The sequence below is a fragment of the Nerophis lumbriciformis genome, linkage group LG30 (genome assembly GCF_033978685.3).
Source record: "Nerophis lumbriciformis linkage group LG30, RoL_Nlum_v2.1, whole genome shotgun sequence".
Taxonomy (NCBI): Eukaryota; Metazoa; Chordata; class Actinopteri; order Syngnathiformes; family Syngnathidae; genus Nerophis; species Nerophis lumbriciformis.
In genome coordinates, this window is record NC_084577.2 from 26647587 (window position 1) to 26668464 (window position 20878).

The 20878-nt window shown below is 34.2% G+C and overlaps 1 protein-coding gene across 1 annotated transcript in view; it reads right to left on the minus strand.

The window, feature by feature from the left end:
- LOC133572819 (F-BAR and double SH3 domains protein 2-like) overlaps nucleotides 1-20878 on the minus strand; it is a 190995-nt gene that overhangs the window by 126074 nt on the left and 44043 nt on the right. The window contains exon 3 of the mRNA XM_061925846.2: nucleotides 6718-6763. Coding sequence (XP_061781830.1) covers nucleotides 6718-6763 — 46 coding nt within the window. The remainder of the gene's footprint in view (nucleotides 1-6717; nucleotides 6764-20878) is intronic.

Below are 20878 nucleotides of genomic sequence, written 5' to 3' on the forward strand. Positions count from 1 at the left end.
ACTGAATTTTAAAACACCGATTTTTATAGACTGAATTTTAAAACACTGATTTTTATAGACTGAATATTAAAACGCTGAATTTTTATACACTAAATTTTAAAACACTGAATTTTTGATACAGACTTTTTATACACTGAATTTTTTTCACTGAATTTTTATACACTGTATTTTTAAACATTGAATTTTTATAGACTGAATTTTTTTTAGACTGAATTTTAGAACACTGATTTTTATAGACTGAATTTTAAAACGCTGTATTTTTTAACACTGAATTTTTGATACAGATTTTTACACACTGAATTTTTTTCACTGAATTTTTATACACTGTATTTTAAAACAGAATTTTTATAGACTGATTTTTTTTACACTGAATTTTTAACACTGATTTTTTATACACCAAATTTTAAATCACTGAATTTTAAAACTCTGAATTTTTTTTTTTAAATACTGAATTTAACACTGAATTTTTACACACCGAATTTTAAAACACTGAATTTTATTCTACTGAATTTTTATACACTGAATTTGTTTATACTGAATTTTTATACACTGAATTTTAAAACACTGATTTTTTTATACACCAAATTTGAAATCACTGAATTTTAAAACATTGAAGTTTTTTTTTTTAAATACTGAATTTTTATATACTGAATTCTAAAACACTGAATTTTATTCGACTGAATTTTTATACACTGAATTTTTTTCACTGAATTTCTATACATTGAATTTTAAAACACTGACTTTTTATACACTAAATTTTAAAACACTGAATTATTATGCACTGCATTTTTTTACACTGAACTTTTTTTACACTGAATTTTAAAACACTGAATTTTTGATACAGACTTTTTATACACTGAATTTTTTTCACTGAATTTTTATACACTGTATTTTAAACGTTGGATTTTTTACACTGAATTTTAAAACACTGATTTTTATAGACTGAATTTTAAAACACTGATTTTTATAGACTGAATATTAAAACGCTGAATTTTTACACACCAAATTTTAAAACACTGAATTTTTGATACAGATTTTTTATACACTGAATTTTTTTCACTGAATTTTTATACACTGTATTTTTAAACATTGAATTTTTATAGACTGAATTTTTTTAGACTGAATTTTAAAACGCTGAATTTTTTAACACTGAATTTTAAAACACTGAATTTTTGATACAGATTTTTACATAATGAATTTTTATACACTGTATTTTAAAACATTGAATTTTTATAGATTGAATTTTTTTACACTGAATTTTTGACACTAATTTTTTATACACCAAATTTTAAATCACTGAATTTTAAAACACTGAATTTTTTTTAAAAATACTGAATTTAACACTGAATTTTTACACACCGAATTTTAAAACACTGAATTGTATTCTACTGAATTGTTATACACTGAATTTGTTTATACTGAATTTTTATACACTGAATTTTAAAACACTGATTTTTTTATACACTAAATTTTAAAACATTGAAGTTTTTTTTTTTAATACTGAATTTTTATATACTGAATTCTAAAACACTGAATTTTATTCGACTGAATTTTTATACACTGAATTTTTTTCACTGAATTTCTATACATTGAATTTTAAAACACTGACTTTTTATACCCTACCAGGGTATAAAAGACAAACAGGTCCTAGGTGAGGGATCAGACAAAGAGCAGCTCGAAGACTTCTATGGAAATGCAAGAACCGAGACTCAGATTTCCCTCGCCCGGACGCGGGTCACCGGGGCCCCCCTCCGGAGCCAGGCCCGGAGTTGGGGCACGATGGCGAGCGCCTGGTGGCCGGGCCTGTCCCCATGGGGCCCGGCCGGGCACAGCCCGAAGAGGCAACGTGGGTCCCCCCTCCAATGGGCTCACCACCCATAGCAGGGGCCATAGAGGTCGGGTGCAATGTGAGCTGGGCGGTAGCCGAAGGCAGGGCACTTGGCGGTCCGATCCTCGGCTACAGAAGCTAGCTCTTGGGACGTGGAACGTCACCTCGCTGGGGGGGAAGGAGCCTGAGCTAGTGCGCGAGGTAGAGAAGTTCCGGTTGGATATAGTCGGACTCACCTCGACGCACAGCAAGGGCTCTGGAACCAGTTCTCTCGAGAGGGGCTGGACTCTCTTCCACTCTGGCGTTGCCAGCAGTGAGAGGCGACGGGCTGGGGTGGCAATTCTTGTTGCCCCCCGGCTCAGAGCCTGCATGTTGGAGTTCAACCCGGTGGACGAGAGGGTAGCTTCCCTCCGCCTTCGGGTGGGGGGACGGGTCCTGACTGTTGTTTGCGCTTACGCGCCAAACAGCAGCTCAGAGTACCCACCCTTTTTGGATTCACTCGAGGGAGTACTTGAGAGTGCTCCCCCGGGTGATTCCCTCGTTCTACTGGGGGACTTCAACGCTCATATTGGCAACGACAGTGAAACCTGGAGAGGCGTGATTGGGAAGAATGGCCGCCCGGATCTGAACCCAAGTGGTGTTTTGTTATTGGACTTTTGTGCCCGTCACGGATTGTCCATAACGAACACCATGTTCAAGCATAAGGGTGTCCATATGTGCACTTGGCACCAGGACACCCTAGGTCGCAGTTCTATGATCGACTTTGTAGTTGTGTCATCGGATTTGCGGCCTCATGTTTTGGACACTCGGGTGAAGAGAGGGGCGGAGCTTTCTACCGATCACCACCTGGTGGTGAGTTGGCTGCGATGGTGGGGGAGGATGCCGGACAGACCTGGCAGGCCCAAACGCATTGTGAGGGTTTGCTGGGAACGTCTGGCAGAGTCTCCTGTCAGAGAGAGTTTCAATTCCCACCTCCGGAAGAACTTTGAACATGTCACGAGGGATGTGCTGGACATTGAGTCCGAGTGGACCATGTTCCGCACCTCTATTGTCGAGGCGGCTGATTGGAGCTGTGGCCGCAAGGTAGTTGGTGCCTGTCGTGGCGGTAATCCTAGAACCCGTTGGTGGACACCGGCGGTGAGGGATGCCGTCAAGCTGAAGAAGGAGTCCTATCGGGTTCTTTTGGCTCATGGGACTCCTGAGGCAGCGGACAGGTACCGACAGGCCAAGCGGTGTGCGGCTTCAGCGGTCGCGGAGGCAAAAACTCGGACATGGGAGGAGTTCGGGGAAGCCATGGAAAACGACTTCCGGACGGCTTCGAAGCGATTCTGGACCACCATCCACCGCCTCAGGAAGGGGAAGCAGTGCACTACCAACACCGTGTATGGTGCGGATGGTGTTCTGCTGACCTCGACTGCGGAAGTTGTGGATCGGTGGAGGGAATACTTCGAAGACCTCCTCAATCCCACCAACACGTCTTCCTATGAGGAAGCAGTGCCTGAGGAATCTGTGGTGGGCTCTCCTATTTCTGGGGCTGAGGTTGCTGAGGTAGTTAAAAAGCTCCTCGGTGGCAAGGCCCCGGGGGTGGATGAGATCCGCCCGGAGTTCCTTAAGGCTCTGGATGCTGTAGGGCTGTCTTGGTTGACAAGACTCTGCAGCATCGCGTGGACATCGGGGGCAGTACCTCTGGATTGGCAGACCGGGGTGGTGGTTCCTCTCTTTAAAAAGGGGAACCGGAGGGTGTGTTCTAACTATCGTGGGATCACACTCCTCAGCCTTCCCGGTAAGGTCTATTCAGGTGTACTGGAGAGGAGGCTACGCCGGATAGTCGAACCTCGGATTCAGGAGGAACAGTGTGGTTTTCGTCCTGGTCGTGGAACTGTGGACCAGCTCTATACTCTCGGCAGGGTCCTTGAGGGTGCATGGGAGTTTGCCCAACCAGTCTACATGTGCTTTGTGGACTTGGAGAAGGCATTCGACCGTGTCCCTCGGGAAGTCCTGTGGGGAGTGCTCAGAGAGTATGGGGTTTCGGACTGTCTGATTGTGGCGGTCCGCTCCCTGTATGATCAGTGTCAGAGCTTGGTTCGCATTGCCGGCAGTAAGTCGGACACGTTTTCGGTGAGGGTTGGACTCCGCCAAGGCTGCCCTTTGTCACCGATTCTGTTCATAACTTTTATGGACAGAATTTCTAGGCGCAGTCAAGGCGTTGAGGGGATCCGGTTTGGTGGCTGCAGGATTAGGTCTCTGCTTTTTGCAGATGATTTGGTCCTGATGGCTTCATCTGGCCAGGATCTTCAGCTCTCACTGGATCGGTTCGCAGCTGAGTGTGAAGCGACTGGGATGAGAATCAGCACCTCCAAGTCCGAGTCCATGGTTCTCGCCCGGAAAAGGGTGGAGTGCCATCTCCGGGTTGGGGAGGAGATCTTGCCCCAAGTGGAGGAGTTCAAGTACCTCGGAGTCTTGTTCACGAGTGAGGGAAGAGTGGATCGTGAGATCGACAGGCGGATCGGTGCGGCGTCTTCAGTAATGCGGACGCTGTATCGATCCGTTGTGGTGAAGAAGGAGCTGAGGCGGAAGGCAAAGCTCTCAATTTACCGGTCGATCTACGTTCCCATCCTCACCTATGGTCATGAGCTTTGGGTTATGACAGGACAAGATCACGGGTACAAGCGGCCGAAATGAGTTTCCTCCGCCGGGTGGCGGGGCTCTCCCTTAGAGATAGGGTGAGAAGCTCTGTCATCCGGGGGGAGCTCAAAGTAAAGCCGCTGCTCCTCCACATCGAGAGGAGCCAGATGAGGTGGTTCGGGCATCTGGTCAGGATGCCACCCGAGCGCCTCCCTAAGGAGGTGTTTAGGGCATGTCCGACCGGTAGGAGGCCACGAGGAAGACCCAGGACACGTTGGGAAGACTATGTCTCCCGGCTGGCCTGGGAACGCCTCGGGATCCCCCGGGAGGAGCTGGACGAAGTGGCTGGGGAGAGGGAAGTCTGGGCTTCCCTGCTTAGGCTGCTGCCCCCGCGACCCGACCTCGGATAAGCGGAAGAAGATGGATGGATGGATGGATGACTTTTTATACACTAAATTTTAAAACACTGAATTATTATGCACTGCATTTTTTTACACTGAACTTTTTTTACACTGAATTTTAAAACACTGAATTTTATTAGACTAAATTTTTGTACACCAAATTTTAAAACACAGAATTTTAAAACATTTATGTTTTTATAATGAATTTTTATACACTGAATTTTAAAACACTGATTTTTATAGACTGAATTTTAAAACGCTGAATTTTTATACACCAAATTTTAAAACACTTTAATTTTTTATACACTGATTTTTTTTTACAATTTCTTTTTTTCACTGAATTTTTATACACTGAATTTGTTTATACTGAATTTTTATACACTGAATTTTAAAACACTGATTTTTTTATACACCAAATTTAAAATCACTGAATTTTTAAACATTGAATTTTTTTTAAATACTGAATTTTTATATACTGAGTTCTAAAACACTGAATTTTATTCGACTGAATTTTTATACACTGAATTTTTTTCACTGAATTTCTATACATTGAATTTTAAAACACTGACTTTTTATACACTATATTTTAAAACACTGAATTATTATGCACTGCATTTTTTTACACTGAACTTTTTTTACACTGAATTTTAAAACACTGAATTTTATTAGACTCAATTTTTGTACACCAAATTTTAAAACACTGAATTTTAAAACATTGATGTTTTTATAATGAATTTTGATACACTGAATTTTAAAACACTGATTTTTTTAGACTGAATTTTAAAACGCTGAATTTTTACACACCAAATTTTAAAACACTATAATTTTTTAAACCGGTACACTGATTTTTTTTACAATTTATTTTTTCACTGAATTTTTATACACTGAATTTGTTTATACTGAATTTTTATACCCTGAATTTTAAAACACTGATTGTTTTATACACCAAATTTAAAATCACTGAATTTTAAAACATTGATTTTTTTTTTTAAATACTGAATTTTTATATACTGAATTCTAAAACACTGAATTTTATTCGACTGAATTTTTATACACTGAATTTTTTTCACTGAATTTCTATACATTGAATTTTAAAACACTGACTTTTTATACACTAAATTTTAAAACACTGAATTATTGTGCACTGCATTTTTTTACACTGAACTTTTTTTACACTGAATTTTAAAACACTGAATTTTATTAGACTAAATTTTTGTACACCAAATTTTAAAACACTGAATTTTAAATCATTGATGTTTTTATAAGGAATTTTTATACACTGAATTTTAAAACACTGATTTTTATAGACTGAATTTTAAAACGCTGAATTTTTACACACCAAATTTTAAAACACTTTAATTTTTTATACACTGATTTTTTTTACAATTTCTTTTTTTCACTGAATTTTTTTTCTGTATTTTAAAACACTGAATTTGTTTTCAATGAAATTGTCAGCATAATTTGATGTAAAAAAAAAAAAATATGTTACATAAATTCAGTGTAAAAAAAAACAAAGCTTTCGTAATAAAGACACACATTGACCGAAATACTTAAGCCTTTTAAAAGAAAACATATCCATCATTACCAATGAAAAGTACCATGACGCCATATATATGATGATGTCACCATGACCACGCCCCCACCGCCACACATATTATGGCAATCTCGGGGAAGGCCTGAGAATATGCCGCCATGTCACAATATGGCGATACGTATCAGTGCCAGTACCCAGCCCTACTTGGAAGTAACACAAATAAAGCGCACACATACAGAGTTCATCTTTCCATGCTCACTGAGCTGAGGTCCCCAAGGTGACCTTGCACTGCTAGCAACATTCTGCAGATTTGACAAGACGTACTGTACCTGGGCATAGTCCCTCTCCAGTTGTCCCTTCTTCAGACTGTAACTCCTGGAAGAGACGAAGACTTTGTCAACAAGTACACACACACACACACAATGTACTGCACACAATATTTCTCATATTACTTGTGTCTTGTATAGGAAGGGAGCTTATAATAAAATGCATCATTATTATTATTATTATTATTATGAACCAGAGATGGAATTTATGGCCCTTTGAAGGACGCCCGATCTTGACCATCTTTTTTTATTGTTTATTTTTATCAAGCGAACAATCACTAGTATCAGTTATACAATAAGAACTCACACAAATATTACTCTCTTGGTGGAATTTACTCGGAAATATTGGCTATAATTTCATTCTTTGTCGCGTTTTCATCGTCAAGACTCAAGATTGCGGCGCCACGTTTCCATGCGTTGGCAGTGACGTCACTAGTTTGAATTGTTCCTCTTCTAGGAAAATGTGACGCGTTTTAATGTAGAAGAAAATACGCAAAGGATAAGTAATAATATAATAAGGAATAAATTGCATGAATGGATGTAAAAAATATAATTAAAACTACAATAAAAAATGAGGACATAATAAAAATGTGAGTACAAAATTCTACCACGAAAAAAACATTTAAAATAAAAATAAATAAAACTCTAAACAAATTTAAAAAAAACATATATACATATTATACGCATACATATATACACACATATATTATATATACATACATATAAACATATATATTATATTAAAATATGTTAGTGTGAGTATAAATACTTTTTTCAGCCCCCATACATATATACACATATATGCATACATATATACAGATGTTATATATACATACAAATATACATTATATATACATACATATAAACATATATATTATATTAAAATATGTTAGTGTGAGTATAAATACTTTTTTCAGCGCCCATACATATATACACATATATGCATACAAATATGCATATATAATAATAATAATACATATATACATAATACATAATAATACATATATTATATATACATACAAATATACATTATATATATACATACATATAAATATATATATATATTATATTAAAATATGTTAGTGTGAGTATAAATACTTTTTTCAGCGTCCATACATTTATACACATACATGCATACATGTATACATATATGCATACATATATGTATGTATATATATATATATTATATTAAAATATGTTAGTGTGAGTATAAATACTTTTTCCAGCACCCATACATATATACACATATATGCATACATATATGCATATATAATAATAATAATAATAATACATATATACATAATACATAATAATACATAATAAAACATATATTATATATACATACAAATATACATTATATATACATACATATAAATATATACATATTATATTAAAATATGTTAGTGTGAGTATAAATACTTTTTTCAGCGCCCATGCATTTATACACATATATGCATACATATATACATATATGTATACATATATGTATGTATATATATATATATTATATTAAAATATGTTAGTGTGAGTATAAATACTTTTTCCAGCACCCATACATATATACACATATATGCATACAAATATGCATATATAATAATAATAATACATATATACATAATACATAATAATACACATATTATATATACATACAAATATACATTATATATACATACATATAAATATATACATATTATATTAAAATATGTTAGTGTGAGTATAAATACTTTTTTCAGCGCCCATACATTTATACACATATATGCATACATATATACATATATGTATAGATATATGTATGTATATGTATATATATATTATATTAAAATATGTTAGTGTGAGTATAAATACTTTTTCCAGCACCCATACATATATACACATATATGCATACATATATGAATATATAATAATAATAATACATATATACATAATACATAATAATACATATATTATATATACATACAAATATACATTATATATACATACATATAAACATATATATTATATTAAAATATGTTAGTGTGGGTATAAATACTTTTTTCAGCGCCCATACATATATACACATATATGCATACAAATATGCATATATAATAATAATAATACATATATACATAATACATAATAATACATAATAAAACATATATTATACATACATACAAATATACATTATATATACATACATATAAATATATACATATTATATTAAAATATGTTAGTGTGAGTATAAATACTTTTTTCAGCGCCCATGCACTTATACACATATATGCATACATATATACATATATGTATACATATATGTATGTATATATATATATATTATATTAAAATATGTTAGTGTGAGTATAAATACTTTTTCCAGCACCCATACATATATACACATATATGCATACATATAGCATGTTAAGGGGGGTCAAATTACAGCTCAAAGAGGCAGCGGTATAATAAAGAATAATAATAAAACCTTACAATTACAATAGGGTCCTCTGTCCCAAAGGGACATTGCGGTCCCTAATAACGGTAAAATACTGGCAGCTTTGTTTGCTAGAAATTAGGGCCCAAAAGTAAACTAGGCTAATGCTTTTACACAAACACCTAAAACTAGGGATGTCCGATAATTAGGCCACCTACTCAGTGGCCTAGTGGTTAGAGTGTCCGCCCTGAGATCGGTAGGTTGTGGGTTCAAACCCCGGCCGAGTCATACCAAAGACTATAAAAATGGGACCCATTACCTCCCTGCTTGGCACTCAGTATCAAGGGTTGGAATTGGGGGTTAAATCACCAAAAATGATTCCCGGGCGCGGCCACCGCTGCTGCCCACTGCTCCCCTCACCTCCCAGGGGGTGATCAAGGGTGATGGGTCAAATGCAGAGAATAATTTCGCCACACCTAGTGTGTGTGTGACAATCATTGGTACTTTAACTTTAACTTTTAACTTTAATATCGGACTGCCGATATTATCGGCCGATAAATGCTTTAAAATGTAATATCGTAAATTATCGGTATCGGTTTCAAGATGATCGGTATCGGTTTCAAAAAGTAAAATTTATGACTTTTTAAAACGCCGCTGTGTACACGGACGTAGGGAGAATTACAGAGCGCCAATAAACCTTAAAGGCACTGCCTTTGCGTGCTGGCCCAGTCACATAATATCTACGGCTTTTCACACACACAAGTGAATGCAAAGCATACTTGGTCAACAGCCAAACAGGTCACACTGAGGGAGGCCGTATAAACAACTTTAACACTGTTACAAATATGCGCCACACTGTGAACCCACACCAAACAAGAATGACAAACAAATTTCGGGAGAACATCCGCACCGTAACACAACATAAACACAACAGAACAAATACCCAGAACCCCTTGCAGCACTAACTCTTCCGGGACGCTACAATATACACCCCCCCGCAAAAAAGCCATTATCGGACATCTCTACCTAAAACAGTTAAAGTATGCTGTAAATTTAAATGTACAATCTGCAAAATCTTAAATTTAGACCGTAACCATAACATTTGGAGTATTTGGATGCTTGTGACATTACAGTATTTTATAAATGCATTGTACAATTTTTCATTATTTTAACAGCAAAGTCATGTGTTTTTGACCTATTATAACCATGAATTGATTAACGTGGACCCCGACTTAAACAAGTTGAAAAACTTATTCGGGTGTTACCATTTAGTGGTCAATTGGAATATGTACTGTACTGTGCAATCTACTAATAAAAGTTTCAATCAATCAATCAATCAATCAAAAGTAATTTAGGTTATCTACTGTTTTTTGGTTTACAGGAATCCACTGCATTTACTACTGTGATGAACTATTTTCGATTTTACGGTGTTTTACTGTTGCTATTTAACAATTGCTTGCTGTGGTTTTTAACAATCATTGTTTACAGTGTAGATATGGGTCGTACAAAGCAGGTGAAGTATTAGCTACACCTGTCTGCTTAGCTTCCTTTTAAATAATGCTCCTTTGTAAGGAACATGCAGATGCGGAATGGACATGTGCACTATAAAATGTGCTAAATCTGTTTTTCCGTCAGTACTACCGTCAGTACTATCGAACTGCCACTAGATAATGTTAAAATTGTACAATGCCTGTTAAAAAAACGCCCAAAAGTAAGGCTCCACTTTTAAAAGTACGCTAGTTCCATGCTCATTAATATTGGATATGCCATATACATGCTACTGGTTAACATTCGCGATTTTACGTGGCAATTTCAACACTCCAAATTTGGGCATATAAACCACAACTAAGGTGAAAGTGACAACCAAAAAGATGGTCTTTAGTAAGTACAATACTTACAGTATAAACACATTGTAGGGCTCAACAAAAGACAGCATTGGCACATTCCAATTAATGGTAAACAAAGGTAGGGTATTTCCAGTATGACTGATCTGAAAACGTGGTCAGAGTGCAGAAGCGTTCCCATTGTCACGTCAATTTCTGGAAATACCCGGAAGATATTCGGAGCGGAATATTCAAAACGGCTGACTGAATTTGTGGCATTTTTTGATTTTGTGTTTTTATATACTCAGCGGATTGTAAAGACGATTGGATATGGTCATACCAAAGACTATAAAAATGGGACCCATTACCTCCCTGCTTGACACTCAGCATCAAGGGTTGGAATTGGGGGTTAAATCACCAAAAAGTGATTCCCGGGCGCGGCCACCGCTGCTGCTCACTGCTCCCCTCACCTCCCAGGGGGTGATCAAGGGTAATAATAATACATATATACATAATACATAATAATACATATATTATATATACATACAAATATACATTATATATACATGCATTTATATTATATTAAAATATGTTAGCGTGAGTATAAATACTTTTTTCCAGCGCCGTGATCATTCTGCTCACAACAACCGTGATATCAAAACGGTTACAACCTAATCGTGCGTTCATTTTCAGGAATAAAACAAGCAAATTACCGTGGTACTTTCTTTTTCTACCTTTTTTCGCTAGATCACAAATACGCAAAAAATATTTAGGTGTATTTTCATCTGCCACGCCAGCGTACACATCTTTTAATTACAATTTTTGCATTCGGTGCTCAAGTGTGTGTGTGTGTGTGTGTGTGTGTGTGTGTGTGTGTGTGTGTGTGTGTGTGTGTGTGTGTGTGTGTGTGTGTGTGTGTGTGTGTGTGTGAAGCAGATATAAGTGTATAGGGGATTAAGTGGTTGGATTGAGGACACCAAGTTGACTCCATGTGTCCACAAACTCGTCATCCTGCTCTCTCTCTCTCTTTTATCCCCTTCCTAATACTCCTCCAACTAAAATGCAGTCCTAAAGGATTAAATTCACTCCAGCCATCGTTCTTTACATTGATCGTTCCGTTTATCTCTTTTTTTTTTTCTTTCACTTTCTTTCCCCATGACTGTGTGTGTTTCTGTGTGTGTGTCTTTGCTGATTAAATCCAGCCTGTGGATTAATTAGGGTAAATGACCCGAGAGCGGCTTTTTGGATTTAACAGTTAAAATCTAGTGGCGGCTTTTAAGCGCGTGTTTGATTATTTCTACTGCTGTATTTTGAAAGACGTAGTTTGACCACACGGCAGTTAATAGTCGCTTGTCATCACAGCTCTGATATTTCTGTTGGAATTTCTTCTTAAAAAAGTAGGATTGGGCAATATGGCTGAAAACTGTATCACGATTTAAGCGTTTTATTTCAGAAGATATCAATAATGATTGATTTTTTATTTTTTTTTGACTGATGGAAAATAAGGACCAGGAGAAAAACACATGTTTTGGTTTAAATGTAACTTAGATATTGGCTTTCACTATGTAAAAGTGCTTTGAGTCACTAGAGAAAAGCGCTATATAAATATAATTCACTTCACGATACTTTTTTGCAAAGTCTCGGCAAAAGGTTTTGTTGTCGTATGTCAGTGAACCATAAGGAGCCCCTAAAGGGACATGGGGGAAAAAACATTTTTTATGATTTTTTTTTTTTTTTTTAGACTTTTTATAAAGTTATAAAAAAAAAATTAAAAAATACCTTTTGAAAAAAAATTGTGTTTGTTTTTTTTGTTTTTTTTAGAGATGTATCTTGTGCGCACGAGAAACTTTCTCACATTTTTATTTTATTTATAACTTTATAAAAAGTCACGAGATACATGTCTAAAAAAAAAAAAATACAAAAATAAAAAATTATAAAAAAAATGTTTTCCCCCATGTCCCTTTAGGGGCTCCGTAGAACCAGAAGTAAAACTATGAAGCCCCTAAAAAAATGTTTTTGTTGGTTATTTTTGACATGTTTCTCGTGCGCACGAGATACATGTCTAAAAAAATATATATATATTTTTTTTTTTTATAACTTTATAAAAAGTTTCTCGTGCGCACGAGATACATGTCTAAAAAAAAAAAAAATAATGAAAAAAAAAATTATAAAAAAATAAATTTCCGCTATGTCCCGAGAAACTTTTTATTCAGTTATTAAAAAAAATTAAGAAAAATACTTTTTGAAAAAATGCTTTTGTTGTTTTGTTTTTTTTAGACATGTTTCTCGTGCGCACGAGAAACTTTTTATTCAGTTATTAAAAAAAATTAAGAAAAATACTTTTTGAAAAAATTTTGGTTTTTTGGGGGGGTTTTTTAGACATGTTTCTCGTGCGCACGAGATACATGTCTAAAAAAATAAAAAATAAAAATTATATGTATTTTTTAATTAATTTTTTTATAACTTTATAAAAAGTTTCTCGTGCACACGAGATACATGTCTAAAAAATTTTTTTTTTTTTTTTGTATTTTTTATTTTATTTTATTTTTTTATAACTTTATAAAAAGTTTCTCGTGCACACGAGATACATGTCTAAAAATAAATAAAAAAATAAAAAAATAAATACATTTCCCCCATGTCCCTTTAGGGGCTCCGTAGAACCAGAAGTAAAACTACGGAGCCCCTAAAGGGAAATGGAGGGAGAAAAATGTTTTGCGAGATGTCTCAGGAGTTTTTTCCCCCCATGTCAGTGAACCGGAAGTAAAACTGCGGGGCTCCTGGGATGACATGGAGGGAAAGAGGAAAGCGCTATATAAATATAATTCACTTCACCAACGCACGCACGCACGCACGCACCGGGCGGTATAGCTCGGTTGGTAGAGTGGCCGTGCCAGCAACTTGAGGGTTCCAGGTTCGATCCCCGCTTCCGCCATCCTAGTCACTGCCGTTGTGTCCTTGGGCAAGACACTTTACCCACCTGCTCCCAGTGCCACCCACACTGCTTTAAATGTAACTTAGATATTGGCTTTCACTATGTAAAAGCGCTTTGAGTCACTAGAAAAAAGCGCTATATAAATATAATTCACTTCACGATTCTTTTTTGCGAAGTCTTGGAATACTTTTTGCGAGATGTCGCAAAACGTTTTCTTGTCCTATGTCAGTGAACCATACGGAGCCCCTAAAGGGATATGGGGGGGAAAAAATGTTATTATTATTTTTTCTTTAGACATGTATCTCGTGCGCACGAGAAACTTTTTATTCAGTTATTAAAAAAATTAAGAAAAATACTTTTTGAAAAAATGTTTTTGTTGTTTTGTTTTTTTTTAGACATGTTTCTCGTGTGCACGAGATACATGTCTAAAAAAAAATTGTAAAAAATTATATTTTATTTATTTATTTATTTTTTTATAACTTTATAAAAAGTTTCTCGTGCGCACGAGATACATGTCTAAAAAAAATGTTTTTAAATTATATTTTATTTGTATTTTTATTTTTTTATAACTTTATAAAAAGTTTCTCGTGCACACGAGATACATGTCTAAAAAAAATTTTTTTTTAAATTATATTTTATTTTAATTTTTTTTATTTTTATAACTTTATAAAAAGTTTCTCGTGCACACGAGATACATGTCTAAAAAAATCTTTAAAAAATTAAAAAATTATAAAAAAATAAATTTCCCCCATGTCCCTTTAGGGGCTCCGTAGAACCAGAAGTAAAACTACGGAGCCCCTAAAGAGAAATGGAGGGAGAAAAATGTTTTGCGAGATGTCTCAGGAGTTTTTTTCCCCCATGTCAGTGAACCGGAAGTAAAACTGCGGGGCCCCTGGGGGGACATGGAGGGAAAGAGGAAAGCGCTATATAAATATAATTCACTTCACCAACGCACGCACGCACCGGGCGGTATAGCTCGGTTGGTAGAGTGGCCGTGCCAGCAACTTGAGGGTTCCAGGTTCGATCCCCGCTTCCGCCATCCTAGTCACTGCCGTTGTGTCCTTGGGCAAGACACTTTACCCACCTGCTCCCAGTGCCACCCACACTGCTTTAAATGTAACTTAGATATTGGCTTTCACTATGTAAAAGCGCTTTGAGTCACTAGAGAAAAGCGCTATATAAATGTAATTCACTTCACGATGCTTTTTTGCGAAGTCTCGGAATACTTTTTGCGAGATGTCGCAAAAGGTTTTGTTTTCCTAGGTCAGTGAACCATTTCTCCTAAAGGGACATGGGGGAAAAAAATTGTTATTATTATTATTTTATTTTTTTTTAGACATGTATCTCGTGCGCACGAGAAACTTTTTATTCAGTTATAAAAAAAATAAAGAAAAATACTTTTTGAAAAAATGTTTTTGTTGTTTTGTTTTTTATTAGACATGTTTCTCGTGCGCACGAGAAACTTTTTATTCAGTTATTAAAAAAAATTAATAAAAATACTTTTTGAAAAAATATTTTTGTTGTTTTGTTTTTTTTTTAGACATGTTTCTCGTGCGCACGAGATACATGTTTAAAAAAAAAATTAAAAAAAATTATATGTATTTAAAAAAAATTTTTTTTATAACTTTATAAAAAGTTTCTTGTGCACACAAGATACATGTCTAAAAAAAAATTTTTTTTAATTATATATTTTTTTTAATTTATTTTTTTATAACTTTATAAAAAATTTCTCGTGCACACGAGATACATGTCTAAAAAAATGTTTTAAAAATTACAAAAAAATAAATTTCCCCCATGTCCCTTTAGGGGCTCCGTAGAACCAGAAGTAAAACTATGGAGCCCCTAAAGGGAAATGGAGGGAGAAAAATGTACCTACAAATATACAGTACAATACAATACAGCTAGCCTAAATAGCATGTTAGCATCGATTAGCTTGCAGTCATGCATTGACCAAATATGCCTGATTAGCACTCCACACAAATCAATAACATCAACAAAGATCACTTTTGTGCATTCATGCACAGTATAAAACATTTGGTGGACAAAATGAGACAAAGAAGGAGTGGCATAAAACACGTCGGAAGAAGTTGTACATGTAAACAAACTATGGTGAGTTCAAGGACCAGCGAAATTAGTAGGACAAAATGGTGCTAAATCAAGGCAAGACAAACTAGGAGTTGTTGCTATTTCAGCAGTTAAATCCAGGCTTGTGTAGTTTTTGGCACGTTCACTCATGGTTTCTGCCTGTGAGAAACTTTAGTGGGGAAGTCCACTTGAGGAGAACAATCAAGCACTGAGTTAGCATGCCAAGAAGTGGTGACATTGATGTTGTGAAGTTTACTGAAGTTGTTATTCTGAAGGTTCAGACTGATTGACTGGTGTCTACATCCAGGGTCAGGAAACCAGAAAAATGTCCGCAATAAAACAGAGCAAAGTGGTGCCAGACACTTTCTCCTTGAAGCGGATGGGAGCTTTTTTTCCTGTCACTCACACACTCACACACTCAGTGACGTGGAGAGATGCAGCCCCGCGTCTCAAAGGTAAGAAGTACAGAAAGAAGAGAAGGAGTCATGATGCAGCTATCCATTGTTTTAGTCATGGACTCATACAACTATTACTTTCTTCCATTAATGGAGTCATCGGGTAGAACATTAATGGAGTCATTGGATAGAACATTAATGGAGTCATCAGATAGAATATTAATGGAGTCATCGGATAGAACATTAATGGAGTCATTGGATAGAACATTAATGGAGTCATTGGATAGAACACTGAAAGTATTTTAAGGGAAAAATAGTCTGAACAAATGTATGTATTTGCTATAACCTTTATTACCTTTTTTTTTTTTTTACCTTCTTTGGCTGTATTTTGCCTAGTTTTCCCTTCTATCTTCCTTTTTAACCTTTTATTCACCTTCTTTTATTTTGTATTTAACTTTTTTAACTCTTTTACTTTTTAAATTCCTTCTTTTACCTTTCCCCTTCTACCTTCATTTTCGCATGTTTTACCTTCTATTTAACTTACTTTACCTTCTATATTCCTTCTTTTACTTTTTAACCTTTTATTTACTTTCTTTTACCTTTTTACCTTCTACTTACTTTCTTCCACCTTCAATTTAACATGTTTTACCTCCTGTTGAACTTTGCTTCCTTTTAGTTACTTTCTATTTAACTTATTGTACCTTCTAAATTCCTTCTTTTTACCTTTTATTTATGTTCTGTTTAACCTTCTACCTTTTATTTACCTTCTATTTAATTTATTTTACCTTCTATATTTCTTTGTTTACCTTTTATTCACATTCATTTAACTTATCTGCCTTTTATAGTCTTTCTTTTAGCTTTAATTTAGCTTTCATTTACCTTGTTTAACCTTTTACATTTTGTTTACCTTCTTTTGCCTTTTATTTGCCCTCTATTTAATTTATTATACCTTCCATATTTCTTTGTTTATTTTTTATTTACCTTATTTTACCTTCTATATTTGTTCTTGTATCTTTTATTTACCTTCCATTTAACTGTATTTCCTTTTATTTACTTTCTATAGAACTTATTTACCTTCTATTTCCCTTCTTTTAACTTTTATTTAGCTTTTATTTACCTTCTGTTTAACCTTTTACCTTTTATTTACCTTCTAACTTATTTGACCTTCTATATTTCTTTGTTTCCCTTTTATTTCCCTTTTTTTTACCTTCTATTTAACTTATGGTAACTTCTATATTCCTTTGAACTACTTTATATTTACCTTATTCTACCTTTTAATTTACCCTCAATTTACATTGTATTTACTTGTCATTTACTTGTTTATCTTCTTTTATCTTCTATTTACTTATTTTACCATGTTTTTATCCTTTTTTTACAGTATTTTATCTTATTTTGCTTTACAATTGGCTTTTTCCCCCTTCTTTTACCTTTTATTTACCCTCTATTTAATTTATTTTACCTTCCAAATTTCTTTGTTTACCTTTTATTTACCTTATTTTACCTTCTATATTTGTTCTTGTATCTTTTATTTACCTTCTATTTAACATGTTGTACCTTCCATTTAACTGTATTTCCTTTTATTTACTTTCTATTAAACTTATTTACCTTCTATTTCCCTTCTTTTAACTTTTATTTAGCTTTTATTTACCTTCTGTTAAACCTTTTACCTTTTATTTACCTTCTAACTTATTTGACCTTCTATATTTCTTTGTTTCCCTTTTATTTCCCCTTTTTTTTACCTTCTATTTAACTTATTGTAACTTCTATATTCCTTTGAACTACTTTATATTTACCTTATTCTACCTTTTAATTTACCCACAATTTACATTGTATTTACTTGTCATTTACTTGTTTATCTTCTTTTATCTTCTATTTACTTATTTTACCATGTTTTTATCCTTTTTTACTGTCTTTTTGTCATGTCTGTGTGATTATATTTTTGTTTTGGTCATGTTCGGTTTTGTTTTTGGACTTCTTGTGCACTTTTGTTTTGTCACCATAGCAACCATTAGTTTTCACCTGTCACGTCACGCACCTGTTTCACGTTTTGAGTCACGCACCTGTTTTCGTTAATCATGTCTATAGTATTTAAGTTCATTGTTTTCAGTTTGTCGTTCTGACGACATCTCCACATTTATGCTTCTGCACACTCTCCACACACCCTTAAGACCCTTGCTGCTATTTTGTCATGTCCATCGTTCACGCTGCTCCTTTTTGTCCATGCCAAGTAAGTTTTGTTTATTATTGCCACAGTTAGTGTTTTTTGTTGTTCATAGTTTTTGCCTTTGTGCAAGTGTTTTGGTTTCATAGTTTGTTCTCCGCCATTGTGCGCGCCTTTTGTTTACTTCCTTTTTTTGTAGTTTAAATAAAAATTTACTCACATTCCCGTCTCGCCCGAGCCAACTTTCCGTTGCATCCCGGAAGAGCAAACACCCAAGACCAAGTCCTGACACTTTTTTTTAATCTTATTTTGCTTTACAATTGGCTTTTTTCCCCTTCTTTTACCTTTTTTCAATTTATTTCACCTTTTGCCTTTTTTTAACCATCATTTGCCTTCTGTTTAACTTATTTCACCTTATATTTACCTTCTTTTACCTTTTAATTTACCCTCAATTTACATTCTATTTGCTACCTTTACCTTCTTTTATATACTATTTAACTTTTATTTACTTATTTTACCATTTATTCATCTTTTTTTTACTGTCTTTTTATCTTACTCTGCTTTCCAATGACCTTTTTCCCCTTCTTTTAGCTTTTGCCCTCTTTTACCATCGTTTCCCTTCTACTCAACTTGTTTTACCTTCTTTTACCTTTCCCCTTCTACCTTCATTTTCGCATGTTTTACCATCTATTTAAATTACTTTACCTTCTATATTCCTTCTTTTACCTTTTTAACCTTTTATTTACTTTCTTTTACCTTTTTACCTTTTACTGACTTTCTTCCACCTTCAATTTAACATGTTTTACCTTCTGTTGAACTTTGCTTCCTTTTAGTTACTTTCTATTTAACTTATTTTACCTTCTAAATTCCTTCTTTTACCTTTTATTTATCTTCTGTTTAACCTTTTACCTTTTATTTACCCTCTATTGAATTAATTTTACCTTCTATATTTCTTTGTTTACCTTTTATTCACATTCATTTAGCTTATCTGCCTTTTATAGTCCTTCTTTTAGCTTTAATTTAGCTTTCATTTACCTCGTTTAACCTTTTACCTTTTGTTTACCTTCTTTTACCTTTTATTTACCCTCTATTTAATTTATTTTACCTTCCAAATTTCTTTGTTTACCTTTAATTTACCTTATTTTACCTTCTATATTTGTTCTTGTATCTTTTATTTACCTTCTATTTAACATGTTGTACCTTCCATTTAACTGTATTTCCTTTTATTTACTTTCTATAGAACTTATTTACCTTCTATTTCCCTTCTTTTAACTTTTTAATTTAGCTTTTATTTACCTTCTGTTTAACCTTTTACCTTTTATTTACCTTCTAACTTATTTGACCTTCTATATTTCTTTGTTTCCCTTTTATTTCCCTTTTTTTTACCTTCTATTTAACTTATGGTAACTTCTATATTCCTTTGAACTACTTTATATTTACCTTATTTTACCTTTTAATTTACCCACAATTTACATTGTATTTACTTGTCATATGCGACCTTTATCTTCTTTTATCTTCTATTTACTTATTTTACCATGTTTTTATCCTTTTTTACTGTCTTTTTTATCTTATTTTGCTTTACAATTGGCTTTTTCCCCCTTCTTTTACCTTTTTTCAATTTATTTCACCTTTTGCCTTTTTTTTAACCATCATTTGCCTTCTGTTTAACTTATTTCACCTTATATTTACCTTCTTTTACCTTTTAATTTACCCTCAATTTACATTCTATTTGCTACCTTTACCTTCTTTTATATACTATTTAACTTTTATTTACTTATTTTACCATTTATTCATCTTTTTTTTACTGTCTTTTTATCTTACTCTGCTTTCCAATGACCTTTTTTCCCCTTCTTTTACCTTTTGCCCTCTTTTACCATCGTTTCCCTTCTACTCAACTTGTTTTAACTTCTTTTATGCGATGCAGATTTTACATATTTGTTTTATTAGTTTCACAAACAATTTATCAAAGCAACAGAAAATAAATCAAAGCTGTTGTCTAATCGAAAGCAAGTGTGGAACAGCTGAGAAATGAGATATCTTCACAATCCACCACTTGGAAAACGTGGTTTTGTTTTTTAGAAATATTTCCCACAGACTGGCAATCCATTTGTGGTCGCTGGCGATGAAAGGAAAGGACGAAAAAAGAATACATGACGGATGAATAAAAAAGATGAAACAAATAACTGTCCCACTGAGGTTTGGAGTGTTGAAGTGTTGGCGGTGGTTTGGTTTTGCGGCAACAGGCCTGGGACAAAAGACTGCACGCTGCAAAGTTTGTTTGAAAAAAAAAAAGGCCCAAATGGTGGAAAAGCCTGTTTTTATCCACCAATTAAAACTATAGAAACCTCTCAATGTTACACATTT